This window comes from Mastigoproctus giganteus, chromosome 11 (assembly GCF_048544385.1).
Source record: "Mastigoproctus giganteus isolate SK-2022 chromosome 11, ASM4854438v1, whole genome shotgun sequence".
In the NCBI taxonomy this organism is placed as follows: Eukaryota; Metazoa; Arthropoda; class Arachnida; order Uropygi; family Thelyphonidae; genus Mastigoproctus; species Mastigoproctus giganteus.
In genome coordinates this window covers 14,841,252-14,858,581 of record NC_143585.1, presented here as the reverse complement: position 1 = coordinate 14,858,581, position 17,330 = coordinate 14,841,252, and the positions used below count along the sequence as shown (strand labels likewise).

The following is a 17,330-nucleotide window of genomic DNA, read 5'->3' as shown; positions in this document are numbered from 1 at the left end:
GCATTAGCATTAGTAGAGGCATATGATGCAAGAAAGCAAGCTTATTCAGCATCAGCCAATAAAAAAAAAAAAAAAAAAAAAAAAAACAACCACTACTCCCATTTCACCCCTCAATTCGTTCGAAATACCTGTCCAGCTGAGCCTTAAATTTGTTTAGGCTATCAACTTCAACAACAAGCGATGGAAGTCTATTCCACAAACCAACTGCCCGCTGGCTAAAGGCGAATTTCCGCACATCTATCCGACATCCGTCCTTCCTCAGTTTGAATTTATGCCCTCTCAGGTGATTATTCTGAGCAAGAGGAAGAATCCCATCGGCATTGAGCATGCTCAAGCCATTCAAAGCCTTGTACACCTCTATCAGATCACCTCGGCGATGCCTAGTCTCCAGGCTCTGTAATTTGCAAAACTTAAGCCTTTCTTCGTAAGAGCAACCCTTTGTTCCATTCACTAATCTTGTTGCCCTTCTCTGTACTCGTTCCAGCAGCTCTACATCCTTCTTGAAATGAGGCCTCCAGACCTGTGTACAGTACTCAAGGTGTGGCCTGACCAATGCCTTATACAAGGGAATAATCACATCCCTGTCCCTGCTAGAAAAATTCCTGTATATCATTGACAAGACACCATGAGCTACTCTTGCAGCTCGTCTGCACTGCTCAGAGAACTTCATATCTGCCTGCACAATTACCCCCAGGTCCTTTTCATTCTCTACCACTGTCAACGTAGTACCACAGAGTTGATACGTTGATCTGGGGTTACTGTTTCCCATATGTAGTACTTTACATTTGTCAATGTTAAACTTCATTTGCCACCTCTCAGCCCATCTGCTCAACCTTTCCAGATCCTGTTGCAACAGCATAGCGTCAGTAGTGTCCTTGACGACCCTGCCAACCTTTGTATCATCTGCAAACTTGGACATTAAACTTGATATCCCATCATCAATATCATTCATAAACACCGAAAACAACAACGGACCCAACACTGAACCCTGAGGAACTCCACTAATAACATTAGTCCACGTTGAGCAGTGTCCATTGATTACCACTCTCTGTCTTCTGCCACTCAACCATCCCTTTATCCATAGCAGCAATTTGCCTCGAATGCCACACTTCTCCAATTTGTGCAGCAGTCTTCCATGCGCAACAGTATCAAAAGCCTTTCTAAGATCCAAATATATAATATCAAAGTTATTCCCTGCATCCAGTTCTTTTGTGACTACATCATAGTATCCAATCAAATTGGTCAGACAAGACCTGCCCTTAACAAACCCATGCTGTGTCTGAGCTATAACTGAATTCTTGTCCAGATGATCCTGCAGTGCTTCTTTTAACCAGTGTCTCCATTAATTTTCCTGGAACCGAAGTTAAACTAACAGGTCTATAATTACTTGTGTCAGCCTTTGATCCTCCTTTGTGAATTGGGGTTACATTTGCACATCTCCAGTCCATGGGTACCTCCCCTGAGTCCAAAGAAGCTCTCATAATTATGGCTAGGGGTTTGCTTACTTCCTTTGCTGCCTCCTTTAATATAACTGGATAGATCCCATCCACCCCGGGTGCCTTTTTTATGTTTATCCTCAACAATTTCTCCTCCACTTTCCTCTCAGTTATTAGAAAATCATCTAGCTCACTGCCAATGTTTACTTCACCTACGACATTCCCCTTCCTGAATAACTCCTCATGTGTGAATGTAGATGCAAAATACTCGTTTAGATTGTTAGCCACCTGAGCTGGATCCTCAACTGTTGAACCATCAACATCCAGTGGACCAATCTGATTCATCCCTTTCCTTCTTGAGTTTAAATAGGTAAAGAACTCTTTTCTGTTTTTCTTTGCATCCTTTGCCAAGGATTTCTCATATTCTGCCTTTGCCTGCCTAATCTCCTTTGTGACTTGGTTACAGACCAACTTATATCTATCATAGGCTTCCACGTCACCCATTAATTTGTATGTATCCCATGCATTTTTCTTCTCTGCCATATGTCTCATTAGTTCATCTGACAACCATTTAGGCCTGAACCTTGAACAATATTTCTTGGTTGGTATGTAAAGCCTGGTAGCTTCCAAGATTAGTTCCTTGAATGCTTCCCATTTTGAATTTGCTGTTGGTAACATCTTCAGTTGGTCCCACTGTATAGAATTTAAATACTGTCTCAGACCATCATAGTCGCCTTTACGAAAGCAAAAACCCTTCCCTTTACCTCTGATGGTAGTTACCTCCTTGAGTAAATCTCACTTCAGCACACTGTGATCACTGCCACCCAGTGGTTCATTTATCTGCAGATTCCTAATGCATGAAGAATCACTACTGATAATCAGATCAAGAGTATTACTCCCTCTGGTTGCCTCCCGAACATGCTGGTGTAGAAAACAATCATCCAATAAATCCACAAAAGCCTTGCTAGTGTGTGAGTGACCAACCCACAAATTCCAGTCAATATCTGGGAAATTAAATTCCCCATTATAAGACTCTCTGATTTACTGGCCCATTCTATTTCCCTGTACAGTATCTTATTATACTCATCAGAGTCATTAGGCCTATAGCACACTCCTACTCTCAATTTTGATCTCCCAATGCTTATGTCACACCAAACTGACTCAACACTGCACTGTCCAGCGATGTCAACTGGCTTCACTTCCTTGGATTTTATGTGTTTTTTAACTAATAGCATAACCCCTCCTCCCTTCCTATCCTGTCTATCCTTTCTGTAGACGTTGTACTCCCCAAATTCCAGTTCTGCATTCCTTATATCTGTGTGACACCACGTCTCTGATATCCCAACAATATCTGCCTTTGATGTTTTGAGTAATACCTCAAATTCATTAAATTTATTTACTAAACTCCTAGCATTAGTGTACACGCAAGTATACATGCACCTGTTCCTATTCTTAGCTACCCTAACACAACCCATGTGTTTACTTGTACCGCAATGACTTCCAGCAGTCTCTGAAATATCCTGCATCTTGTTTTTCAGGCTTCTGCTCATTCCAATAGAAGCAGTGCTCTTTCACCTCTGCCAGTGGCTACTGTTAATCCATTAGTCTTTGTCTCCCCCCAAGCTAGCAGTTTTCCGACCCACCTAACACTGCCTCGATAGCATCAGCAAATATTCTTGCACCCTTTCTATTTAAGTGTATCCCATCCCTGTAGAAGCAATCTCTCCTGTTAACAAGTACAGTCCAGGCTGAAAAAAATTCTACCCCTTCAGCCTTGCACAATCTTTCCAGGGCCGAATTGATCGACAAGGCTCTCATCATATACTCCCTCCTATCGTGTCTGGGCAGAATTGCAGACACTTTCAAATTCAACCCTACTTCACGGCTTTTTTTCAACAGTGACCTGTACTTGTTAAGTAATTCCGCTGGTCTCCTACTCTTAATATCATTAGTGCCAACGTGTACAACTATATCACCTTTTGTGCCCTTAAAAGATGATATCTGCTCTACAACGTCATCAACCTTTGCCCCTGGCAGACATACCCTGGTCCTGTTCCACCTATCCTTTTTACAAAGCATGTTCCCCGTTTCCCTGACAATTGAGTCACCAACAACTACTAGTTCCTGTTGGACCAGCGCATTCTGCCTTGGGGGCTGCCTCTGTGTTGCAAGATGACCAAGTCCAAGCTCTGGTGTTGATGTGGGCAGCTGAGAGCTTGATGGGCCCCTCAATTTATTTCCTTCGAGGGCATCCACCCTGTCCTTCAAGGTCTCATATAGGCCCATAACAACGCCGAGTTGTCGCCTAATTTCCTTGCACTCCTTGCATCGTGCACACACAAAGACATTCCCCATGGCAGTATCATGTCCCGTACCCGATTGCTCCGCAAACAGTGCATCTTAAAAGGCCGTGATTCAGGGGGCAACCGCCCCCCTCAGTTCTTCCCTGAGTCACAGCACTCCCATTAGCTTGAGCCTTTTGCTTTGCTGCTGTGGTCAGAGTCATGATTTCGATTTAAATGTCAATAAAATTACAATTTCAGAACAAAATTAAAACCTTAAACTTGTATCTTAACACAGTTATAACGCTATATTTATTTTTCGGTACCGAGTGTTATCTACGAGTTCCCTTTATATAACTTCCGTATCAAGTATGTATTAATTATTTGTTACGTTTGTACTCTAAGTCGTTATATGTATATAGTTAAAAGTACAATTTAATTGACAATGAAGTTTAACAAGATTAATAGATGTACTGATTAATTGACAATATTATATTATGCACTATACTATACAAAGCTAATGCTATCGAATTCCGGATATGCTGTATCGCGCTTCAGTAACGAGTGTTATCTACGAAATCCCTTTATATAACTTCTGTATCAAGTTATGTATTAATTATTTATTTTTACTAATTATTTATGTTCCGTAACCTAAGTGGTTATATGTATAGTTAAAATTACAATTTAGTTGCCAATGAAGTTAGACAAGATTAATAGATTTTACTGATTAATTTTCACGTAACAATGGCGGCCGTTTATGAACGGTAAACACGTGGATTTGATACCCTTTCCGATACTAAGTAATACCTACAAAATCTCTATCTAAGTTATTTTAACTTTAAGTACCGTAAATAGGAATATAAAGCTACTCTAGAAATAAGTTAATATGTCAATTTAAACTAATAAAGCAGAAAATAAATCAGAAAAAACTTCTCTATTCCAAGAGCGGCAGAAAGGCACGTCGAATATTTTCAATTTAAGTTGATTTGTGGATAAGAGTATTCCATCTGATAGCATAAGTCAGAAGTCATTCTCTGTTGCTGGAGAGACCATTGTTCCCAAGAGAGAAAGTGAATGTAGAAAGTTACACAATTTTTAAATTATTTCAGTAGCCACATAATTCTTGAAACATAATAATAAAAAAAATTGAAAGCAAGCTTCTGATTTGCTTTGATAATCACAGTGCTTCGAAAGTTTGTTTCGACAGAAGATATATATAGTCTTAAAGATGGAGAATAAGAATAAATAATTGATAGCACAGATTTCTAGACAATATCACAAATATTGCTTCATCTACATTCTACATCAAGAAAACTGGGTTTTATTTTTTGCTCTTGCCATTACTTTTTTCTGAACAGCTACTGACTATACAAATCTCAAATCTGCTCCACCAGGAACTACTGTTCCAGCATCAAAAAAACCTTTTGTAAGCTCTTTGACTCTATTCAAAAGAGGGCTATCAGATTAATTAATGGTCCATCTCTTACAAAATCTCTCCACTTTCTTTTTCGTAACATTCAGTTTCCTGTTGCATTCCTTTTCTGTAGGTACTTCCATGGGCACTGCTCCTCTGAATTGCCATCAGCAATTCCACTGTTCTCTTCAAAACTTGTCCAGGCACCTTTCTCAACAGTCAATATCCAATCACTGCCAACTCCAAACTGACAAAACTAACTTTCCCTCATTTATCCCTTTTTCTTCTGATCTTTGGAACAATCTTCTTTCACACATTTCCAAAAAATTACAATACAGTTATCTTTTCTTCTCAACTTGCAACCCATGTATGGTAATAAGCAGAATATAGAGGAATTTTGCTAGCAGAGAAAAGGAGGTGATTGTCCCGCTGTGTAAGGCAATGGTTAGGCCAAGCCTTGAGTACTGTGTACAGGTCTGGAGGCCTCATTTTAGGAAGGATGTGGATTTGCTTGAGCGTGTACAGAGAAGGGCAACAAGATTGGTGAGGAAGATGAAGGGACCCTCTTACCAAGAGAGGCTTAAGTTCTGCAAATTGCAGTGGCTGGCGACTAGGCACCTGCGAGGTGATCTGCTTGAGGTGTATAATGGGTTGAGCCTTGAATGGTTTGAGAATGCTGAATGCTGATGGGATTCTTCCACTTGTTCAGATTAGCATTAGTACAGGCATATGATGCAAAAAAGCAAGCTTATGCAGCAACAGCCAAAAAAAAAAAAAAAAACTAAAACACACACTTCATTTCACCCATCCATTCGTTCGAAATACCTGTCCAGCTGAGCCTTAAATTTATTTAGGCTATTAACTTCCACAACAAGGGATGGAAGTCTGTTCCACTAACCAACTACCTGCTGGCTAAAGGCAAATTTCCGCACATCTATCCTATATCTGTCTTTCCTCAATTTGAATTTATGCCCTCTCAGGTGATTATTCTGAGCAAGAGGAGGAATCCCATTGCATTGAGCATGCTCAAACCATCTTTCATCTTGTTTTACAGGCTGCTGCTCATTCCAGTAGAAGCAGTGCAAGAATCACTTTCACCTCTGCCAGTGGCTACTATTAATCTATTAGTCCTTGTATCCCCTCCCCCAAGCTAGCAGTGTTGCGACCCACCTAACACTGCCTTGATAGCATCAGCAAATATTCTTGCACCTTTTCTATTTAAGTGTATCCCATTCCTGTAGAAGCAGTCTCTCCTGTTAACAAGTACAGACCAGGCTGAAAAAAATTTTTCAGCCTGGTAAGGGGGCATAAATTCAAATTGAGGAAAGACAGCTGTAGAATAAATGTACAGAAATTAGCCTTTAGCCAGTAGGTGGTTAATTGCTGGAACAAACTTCCATCTGTTGTTGTCAAAGTTGATAGGTTAAATAAATTTAAGGAGGAACTGGACAAACATTTAGAGGGAATAGTTGTGTTTTTTTTTTTTTTTTTGTCTGATGCTACATACGCTTGCTTTCTTGCATCACATGCCACAATTACTATTACTATAATACTGTAGGTTCTAGTACCTTTTATGCTTGGGGGTTTCATTAAAAAGTGGAATTTTTTTTTCAACACTTGAATTACATAATAAAAATCATGGACTGTCTGTCTATCTATACATTTCAAGTCCTCTGCAGAAGTACTTTTATGACACTTTCAGTTTAATATCCACCACTAAGCATTCTTTAAATGATATATCTAGACTGTGATCTGTCTCAGTAGCCTTTTCAGGGTGGTGTGTACCAGATTTATTTCAGTGGATTTTTGAAAATTGGAGGGTTTATGTTTTAAGAAAACTACATGCTGTTATTTTGTGAATACCTTGCCCTCCCTTCCCCACTTTTTTATCAGTATGTCAGTCTTTATGTTTATATCACTGTTACAAACCTAAAAATGGTTGTAGGATTGATAAATATGATTTAGCCATCAATGAGTGGGGGTTTAGAAGTGCACTAGGAGGATTCACTTTGAAAGTAAATTGTAACCCATCTGTCTGTGTAACTTTCTTAGCAGTGCCTGTTGAGATGATTACATGAAATTGGCTCAGTGACATTCAGAGTGGGCATGGATGCTACTTTTGCTACTAGTGTCGCAGTTGCCATTCCCTTCTCTAGATGTCAGTTATTATTAGTAGTAGTGGCAGATGATATATATATATCTTTCCCCCCTCTCCCCAGATTTTTGTCAGTATGTCAGTCTTTATATTTATATCATCCTTATAAACTTGAAAAGGTTTTCACATATCACTCATAAACCTGAAAAGGGTTGTAGTTTGATAAATATAATCTAGCCGTTAACGAGTGATATTATCTTTCGATTCATAATTCATTTGTATATACTTATTGAGAATGTTATTTGTGTATAGGTGCACAGTCTCCTAACGAATACAAATGACTGTGTTGTCTATTTATGGTACTTAAAATAAATATATAATTGATTTTTATATTCAAAAAAATCTTTTTTTTTTTTTTTTTTGTTTAAATAGAGATATTACAACTACTACTGGAAGCGGGTAGTGACATCAATTCTCAAGACCAGGATGGACATACACCACTGATTATAGCATGCATGTGGCATAACTTTCCTGCTGCAAAATGTTTGCTAGAATATGGAGCTGATGCTAATATAGGAGATTCATGTGGTAACACTCCTCTTTGGTATGTTACCAGTTCAGTGTGTTCTTCTTCTGAAATGACCCTAATCTTGTTATCATATGGGGCAAAGGTAAGTAATAAAATGGAGAAAACTAACATTAATTAGTCTCGATAAAAGTAAAACTTCTGATTTTCATTTAACAGTTCAGTGATGATTCTTCAATTTGCATTAGAAGTTTTCAAAAAAGTAATTTGAACCCAGATCTATTGCATTCTGTTCTGTTTTGAAATAGGTCATGTGGGACCTCTGATGAAACTTCTTAATAAGTATTTTACACTGGTGTGCAAGACTTAAGGACCAACACTATTTCTAAAGGTTACAATGACAAAATAAAATGAAACAGCCTGTGATGATTTGCATAATTGTGGCCGTTCAGTAGAAAGCTGGTGCACATGCAAAAATTTGAATCATGATGAGAGGGCTCACATAAAGAGATAAAAGCAGCAGTTATGTGCAAATTACCGAATGACGAGCACGATTGTTACAGACATTCGATTTGTTTCGTACAGTGCTACAGACAACGAAATGGCCAGTAGACAACATCTGGGTAAAGTCATCCAGGGTCAAATAATTGGGAAGCTCGAGGAAGGTCGAAGCGTGAGAAGTGTGACTGCAGAGTTCTGTATCACCCATAGCATCGTCTCAGGTTCGTGGTCGGCCTTCAGAATGAAAGGAACGACTGTTCGAAGGACCAGTGGTGATCATCTAAGAAAAACAATGCCCAGTGATGACTGCCAAGAGGGACCGACACCAGACAGCAGGATTCATTTCAAACCAGCTGCACAGGACATCATGGTTACTGTGGCCAGACGACTCCACAAAGGTGGACTGTATGCCCGATGGCCAGTATGCTGTGTTTCTTTAACACCTGCCCATCAGAGACACTGTTTACAGTGGTGCATCGAACACAAGGACTGGACAGCAGTGCAATGGGGTAAGGTACTCTTTACTGATGAGAGTAGATTCAGCCTCAGCAGTGATTCTGGACGTCAGCTAATCTGACGAGAGGTTGGCAGATGGTATTACCCCGCAAACATCACTGAAAGGGATTGATATGGCAGTTGAGGTGCTCTCATCTGGGGAGGCATTATCTTGGATGGACGTACACAACTCCAGATACTGGAAGGCGCTACTGTAACCGGTGCACGCTACTGTACTGAGGTAATCCTTCCCCGTTTGTGAATGTTCCGAGGTGCCATTGACCCCGAGTTCGTGTTTATGGATAATAATGCTACACCCCATCGCACTGCATCTGTTGATATGCTTTTGGAAAATGAGGACATTGTTGGTATGGATTGGCCTGCCAGTTCCACCGATCTAAATCCTATCTAACACATAAGAGATGCTCTGGGGAGATGCCTAGCAGCACATCCACATCCACCAGAAAATGTTCACCAGCTGATGATGGTGCTGACAGAAATGGACGATGTTACCGCAAGAACTTATCAACAACATTATTCTAAGTATGGACAGGTGGTGCAAAGCTTGCATCGACATTAGAGGTAGCCATATCTCCTGAGACCACCTCTTCCCTTTGTTCCATCTTTGGCAGTGATTCATTTGTATCATGGCAGCCAGTACTATATTGCCATTTTTGAATAAAGTCCCTCTGTACTGTTTGGTTTCCGTTGTTGTGTCGGTGTTGTTTTCTTAATCATTTCTGTACCTCACGAGGTTCCTTTGGCATGTTTTTCCCATATCAGGCCACTCCTATGAGAAGCTACAGGTGAAAACCTGACTGGTCCTTAAGTTTTGCACACCAGTGTATAAGTGCCTGTAGTGCAGATATTTTTGAATGTATCCATTTTAAATTGATAATAATTTAATTAGTAAAGTTTCATTTTCATTATGTTAGCAGCTATTTATTTAAAATAATATACAGTCCATTCCAGTTATTTGGGACACATCGGGACTAGTGCATTTTGGCCCGATTAAGCGGCTGTCCCAATTATCCGAAGTTTCACGTAAATAGTTAACAATACAATGTACCCCCCTTTACAATTGGTTCACTGTACAATCAAATCACGTTACGACGAACTCAACATAGTAAGTGCTGGTCATTGTGATCACGTTTGTGAATTGAATTTTAATTCTAATTAGTGAAAATAGGAGCAATATTATCCACAGGCTATAAAAGCAAAAATGTATTAAGCACAAATTTACCCTTTATTACCTTACAATTAAAAAATTAAATGATACGTGAAAATCGGAATAATTAATACGTACCGTAATATGTACATGCTAACTAGTTGACATTTCTGTTCACTGACATTTGTGGTTGGGGGTTAAAATTTAAAACAGTAAAAAGATAAGCAATCAATAACAAAGAACACGGCACACACAAATTGAAAGTAACGTAATATGCACAAGTGAGAATGGAGTAACGAGTTACAAAGATTTAAAAATGGGAATGAAGAGAAGATCTGAAAATTAATTTTTTTATATGATTGAAGATTTCATGGAAGTGTAAACACATTTCACCATAATAACCCACAGAATTCCAGATGTCGTTATTATCGCAAATTCAGTAAGATTGAGTTTACTGTCCGTTTATGATAGATTTCACTAACAGAAAAGCCCAATAAACAGGTGACTGCTAATTGTTTTTATTGTTTTATGGTTGTGACCTCCAGAATTTCTACTGAAGCACGTGGTACCGTCGGAGACAATTGTAGAGTAATCTCCAGTGCTGCGGTCTCCTGCCCCGATTAAACGGCATGCTGTCCCAATTAAGCGAAGTAAACCCTGGCTATTTTCTCGATTGGTTTCCCCGATTAACCGGTGGCCCAAATAACCAGAATCCACCGTATATACTTCTGTGATATAAATGATCTCATGGGATAATATTAATACCACAATAGTTATTTTACAGTAATCTCCTGGTTCATGAACATCATGCTTTCATCAAAATTACTTTATAAATTGGAAGAGATTTTTTGAGGCTGTATTAATATTGGTTAAAGCATAATATTATCAAAAAATATAGTCACAGCATTACTGGCCAATAAAATCTTTACTTCCACTAATATATCAGCTGTTTGCAGTCAGTTTTTATGTGTAGATTGTGTTTGCCCATAATATGTATGTGTTACCACAATTCAGGAAAGTAGATATGACACTGTTTAATTCTTACAAATGACCACATGCAAATAATATTTGCAAGTGGTTATAAATGGCAGTAATGTTGACAAGGATTGACATTTTCAGCCTTGTCTGTCTCCCATCCTCTCAGTATTGAAAAGACAGTTGTAGCATGCATATATGTGTAGTTTATTTGTGTACCTGCTACATATTGTTTGTTTCCTCTGTGTTTAGCTTAGCATTGAATTGTTAAAATGCTTAAGCAGAAAATAAAGGAAATGTCAGTATGACCTTTACTATTTCTGCTATGTCTTCTTCTTTGTGCATATTCTCTCTACTCTGGCTCCATGTGTGTGCTGTTTTACCTGCATGACAAATCTGAGGATGCGGCTGAGAAAATTAAAAGTATCCATTTTGCTATTCCTGTGATGTGGCAAGAACCATGCAACCATATTGGTTGCTATTTTTGTAGGACGGAAATATCAAGAACGTCCAGAAAAAAGCAAGCACTTCATCAAATATCATAACATGTCATCTGCTATAAGGCCTGTTCCACATAAACAAGACCTGCTCATACCAGATCCTCCAAAATCATGGGATAAAAGAACCAGTGAATATGGTGAGGTTTCTTGTGTTGTGAACTTTACTGGACTGTCCACTTCAACAGATTTGGGCTAACAACCAGAAAATTATAACATGTCATGCTTAATTAAATAAATAGAGTTAAATTACAGTTTGATTTAAATTTATATAAAGAATAAGCAGGACTCTTTGGTTCTAGATTACAACAGTGTAAGTTACTTGAAGCAGGAAAATTACAGTATATCAAAAACTTCACAAAGTCTTCAAAATATATATGTGTTTCTGTAAAGATATTAGTGTTCTTTTGAAATAAAACTGGCCATTGTATGCAGTCCCAGTGAATGGCATATATGGATGCCTTGATATTAAATTTAAAAGTAGTTTTGCTGAACAATGGAAGTGCAATTCCATCAGTTCCTCTGCTTTGTGCTGTTGACTTGAAAGAAACATATGAAAGCATGTCCAAGATCCCTGAGTGTTAATAAAATACAATGATTGTTTAGAATGACTGTGGTGATCTTGAGGTAATTGGATTATTCCCTGTTTTCTGTGTTTGTGGGACAGCCATACAACAGAAAAATATTAAATTGTGTAGCAGTGGAAGAAGAGAGAAGGATTTTTACCGGGGAGAGTGAAATATAAAATATATTCCACTTGTTAATGCAAAGGTGGAACATGAACCAAAAAGGTTCGTGTTCCACCTTTGCATTAAAGCTTGGATTAATGAAGAATTTTGTTAAGGCTCTCTGAATAAAGAATGAAGTGTATTCTGCTACCTGAGGGAAGGAATTTTCGTTGGGCCTAAAATAAAGAAACTCCTGAAAGGTGATGTACAATTTTGGATGTAGCATCACTCAAAAATAACTTCTGCCAGTAGTGTGTTGTCAAAGAAAATCCCTGTAAAATTTTCAGCAATTATATCTTACTCATACTAAACTTGCTCTTGTAGAAACATTCTGAGACCAGTATAAACAAGTGTGCTATTAAATATATGTATTCAAGGAGGGAGTCCCTTGAGATTCTGTTTTGAGTCTCTCTCTCAAGTGAACAACTTGCTTAAAATCAACTTTCATTGATGTAATGCACTTCAGTAAACTCTGTACTATCCATTCAGAAACATCCAATTTTCTAAATAACTTTCCAGTTCTATTATTGTATACTTTTTCTTTCCTGAGATTAGTATTATATAGAGTTCAATTTATAAATGTATTCAGACTTCACATGACCTGTCTCTAAAAACCTGATGTCCATGGACTGAGTGCCCCCTCTATGCTGAATTAGTTGACTTGACTCATCATGGCCTAAGTCAGTGGTTCCCAACCTACTGAGATCCATGTACCCCTTCAAAAATGAAAAAAGCTTCGTGGACCCCCTATATATATATATATATATATATATATATATATATACACACACATATATTAGCATAATGAAGTAGTTTAAAAATAATAAAAATATGGTTCAAAATATAATACAAAAATTAAGAAAATAAATATAAAGCTATCATTAGAGGCAGCAAAATGCACATTCCTCCACATGATGCCCAATGTATAACTGATATTAATGATTTTAAATATAAATCAAAATTAATGCCAGTAGCATGGCAAAACTGTTGAGTGAAAAATAATAAATTGAACATAATGATTAATGAACAGGGAAGGAGAAGAAAAGGTAAGACTAAAAATTGTAGCAGAAAATCTCCAAATTTTCTGCTACAATTTTTAGTCTTACCTTTTCTTCTCCTTCCCTGTTCATTAATCATTATGTTCAATTTATTATTTTTCACTCAACAGTTTTGCCATGCTACTGGCATTAATTTTGATTTATATTTAAAATCTTTAATATCAGTTATATCTCTCTCTCTCTCTCTCTCTCTCTCTCTCTCTCTCTCTCTGTGCGTGTATGTGTGAACACTGGGTTTTCTGAAAAGAAAATTCAAAGTTTTATGTTTAAAACAACTCAATTTTATTCTGATTTTTACATAAATATATAACTTTATTAACCATCAATTTGCTATACATGCAACGAATAATTTGACCAATTCTACAGGGTCATTAACGGATCCCCTGGGGTCCACAGACTCCAGTTTGGGAATCACTGGCCTAAGTTGTCAATGCACAAAAAAAAATCAGTAAGTGTAAATTGAGGTGCAAATGGAAGCACATTACTCCATATATAAAAGTATTCATAAAATCTTGAATTAAGATTATATTCCATTCATCGTAGTGCTCTTCAACAACCATAGGAGCTACCCTCCAGGTGGAAGTTCAATTGCCTTAGCATGTATGCTGAAACGCCAAGCCTCCACTATATGCTCAGTATAATCACCTGAGAGGGCATAAATTCAAATTGAGGAAATTAGGATAGATGTGGAGAAGTTTTTCTGATTAAAGAGGCCTGTGTGCTCTGGATTAGGATAGGACCAATTAGGATAGGATAAGAAACCACCTGGAAAATAATGAGAAATATATCTAGATTATATTGCTGGCAATGCTACAAATTCATTAATTTTATTTTTCTTTTAAATTTTAGTTAGTAGATTTTATCTAATTTCCCTTAAGCTTGTCAGTTGCCTCTGCTAGACTTAGAAATTTAAATTTCTTTTCTTCAGTTTGAAATGTTTCCTATTTATTAGGTTACCCACATTCAAGGCATTATTTCTGTTGAATCTGTCTTTTAAATTGGAATATTCATGATCATTGTGCCAATTTAGCAGGCTCCAACAAAGAGAAGTGAGAATTTGGCAATTTTCATAGTGGCTGATGCCTCTGTACTGAGGTAATCATTGTGTTCACCCCCAAATTTCCTTTTCATTATTTTATTTTCTTAGCAGCTATCTCTATTCACTCATAGATTGGTGTAGGGAGTGGGGAAGATTTCCTTTCATCATTTCATGCACAATTGCACCTTTACCATCATGGGATCATCTAATGCTTTGCATCCCTGGGTGAGTGTAGGCTCTTGCTTATTAGCTGTTTTTATTTATTTTTTTTCATTATGTAGTTTTAATTTTTTTTTTTTTTTTTGTGTGTGTGTGTGGGCTGCAGTTAGCACCTCCCTGGCATTTTGCAGTTTGCTGCAATTCTTGTGTGTGGTATAATAACATTTAATTTTGTTACTTTACTTGCATTGTAGTTTACTTTTATGGATATAAAAATTAAACTACAATGTAGTTCTATGCTGAATTTATTACATGTAAAAAATGTATTACCGAGTATATGTTTACTTTTGATGCAGGTTAATATACAGAACAAACATGGACAGACACCCCTGTTGTCCCTTCTGAAAACTGTTCCAGAAAGGCAGAGTACGCTAGGTAACCATCCAGAATTGAACAGAATAGTTAAAATTTTGGTAGAAAATAACTGTGACTTGAATGTTTGCACTTTGCAAGGAGAATCTCCTCTTTATCTTGCCGCTAAATATGCCTTATTTCCACTTGTGGAAATGTTTGTACATTATGGAAGCAATCCAAATACCAGATGTGTGTCTGGTTTTTCACCATTATTTTATGCAGCCAGACAGAACCAGAGAGACTTGGTGGATCTTTTACTTGCTGCTGGAATAAACCTAAATCAAGAAAGTTGGCTAAAAGAAAGCACTGCATTATTTGCAATTGAAGACTTACAGCTGCGTAATTACATATTAGAAAAATGCAAAGAAGTTCCTACCCTGAAGTGTGCATCACGTGTTCTTTTACGACAAATCATGGGAAGAAGTGCAAATGAAGAAGCTGATAGCTTGGAGCTTCCTCACACTCTTGTTCCTTTCTTAAGGTTACAAGAATTGTAAAGTGGAAAATGTAACCATGTTGTAAGTATGAAATTGTTATGATTATCCATATTTTAAAAATTACAATCTGACTGCTTGTATAATCAAACTTGTACTGTAAATATTAAGTTGATACGATACCCATATTTTGTACATTTTTTACTGAACATTCTCTTTTTCATGATGTGAAATAAATGATGCACTTATCTATAAATTCCATGACCCTGTATATGTAGTAAAATTTGGAACCTTTAGTTTATCTTTTTGACATGTATGTAGACTTTTTATATGATTGCTATAACATTATTTTTAATTGCCAAAAGTAATGTTTTTACGATCTCTGGCTAATGTCCATTAAATAAGTTTAATTCTACCTGCTTTATTATCTTTGTTCATTTTAAAATTTGTTTAAAAATTTTAATGAGAAATAATTGTTTATCAGAGAATTAATATTTCCTTTGAAAAATTCGGATTAAAACTGTTTGATAGTAGTCAGCTAACTGTGATTATTTCTGGGATAATTCATTTTGTTTTGATTTATGATAAAAAAAATTCTAGGAAGAGCATGTGAGATTATTTTCACAAATTAGCAATTACAATAACATCTAATGCACTTTGGTAACTGAATGAATGTGAATAAACCATCTAAAAAGCAAAAATAACTTTTTGGAAACTATATTTATAGAGTAATCCCCCTCCCCTTCCCATAATCCATTACTGAGTGCATGTTCTAATGATTTTAAAATTCATATTTTATAAAGTAATTGAGGAAATCTTTGAATGAAACTTCTCAAAGTAGATTGGTTGTTCATTGTTTTCTCAGTCGTAATTTTTCTCATAGTTGTGTATTTACTACATTCGAGGTAGTAGTGGCAATATCTGAAGGACTTATTAGAAAGATGCCTTTGACTTTTAAAACCATGCACCCAGTGCTCACCAGTGGGGCATTACTTGCAGGAATTTACTGAATATTTTAACACATTGACCCTCGCACAAGAAAATATCTCCTGAATAGCAAGATTTACAAATATTTGTGTAATTTGTGAATTTTTATAAAAGTTTTGTGCATATTTAAGTACTTCTATAAACTACTATTTCCATAGAATTGTTGAACTGTGAACTTGTAAAAGTTAATAGGCACTATACAATACTCTTGCTCTCTCCACAACCCTAATTCTAGGAATTAAACATATTTTTTTGGATCATAAAACATCCAACTGTAAGATGCCACAAATTCAAAATTCAGAAAAACATTTTTATTATTATACTTCATACGTATGTTTGTGTAATTACAGTTTTAGTTTTTGAAAGTAACTAATTTAATACAACAATGCCAAAAATTAATATTTTAATTCATAAAAGAAATGTTTTGTTAGTTTTTCCTTGGCAATATTATTTGTTTAATTATCAGAGAATGTATTTTTATGTAGTTTGAGTTACATATAGCATTAATTTGCTATTGATATTTATATAAATTGCATACAATTGTCTGTGACATAGGTTCTTAAACTTTTTTTTTTTTTTATCTGCAACCCCTTTTCATAAGACGAAATTATTAGCAACCCCAGAATATTTTTCGCGACCCCTTCAGGGGTCGCAATCACAATTTAAAAACTGTTGGTGTATAATAATTTCAATAGTTCTATAACAAATATTTAATTTACTCAAGTTTTTAATGTTTGATGTGACCTGGGGGGGGGGGTCGTGACCAAAGATTTAAGAACCCTTGGTCTGTAAGATAGCATTAGTGATACTATGGCACAAAAGTGGCATGGGGCCTGTATTCCACAGGAAACTCATGAATCAGACACAAAAATGTGGAAATGAGGAATAGAAACAGCCATTCTGCAAAAATTATTACATTTATTACTGTATTATTTACCACAGTGAGTTTAACATTTGTAAGCGCAATAACATATTTGTGGAAATATATTTTACACTTCTCATTATTAAGAATCATTCATCCCCAATTTAACATTTGTTACTCTCCTTTGTTCCTATACTCATCTTAGATTCCTCTTCATTTCAAAAAAAATCTACACTAAACCCAAACTTCTTAGGAAACCA

The 17,330-nt window shown here is 36.6% G+C and overlaps 1 protein-coding gene across 1 annotated transcript; it reads left to right on the top strand.

Moving 5' to 3' along the window:
- Window positions 1–7,664: 7,664 nt before the first annotated feature.
- On the top strand, window positions 7,665–15,480 carry LOC150077733 (uncharacterized). The gene is made up of 2 exons (XM_090384860.1): window positions 7,665–7,898; window positions 14,730–15,480. Exons 1-2 carry the CDS (start codon window positions 7,743–7,745, stop codon window positions 15,282–15,284), a joined length of 711 nt encoding a protein of 236 aa, XP_090240986.1. The 5' UTR covers window positions 7,665–7,742; the 3' UTR covers window positions 15,285–15,480.
- Window positions 15,481–17,330: the final 1,850 nt, after the last annotated feature.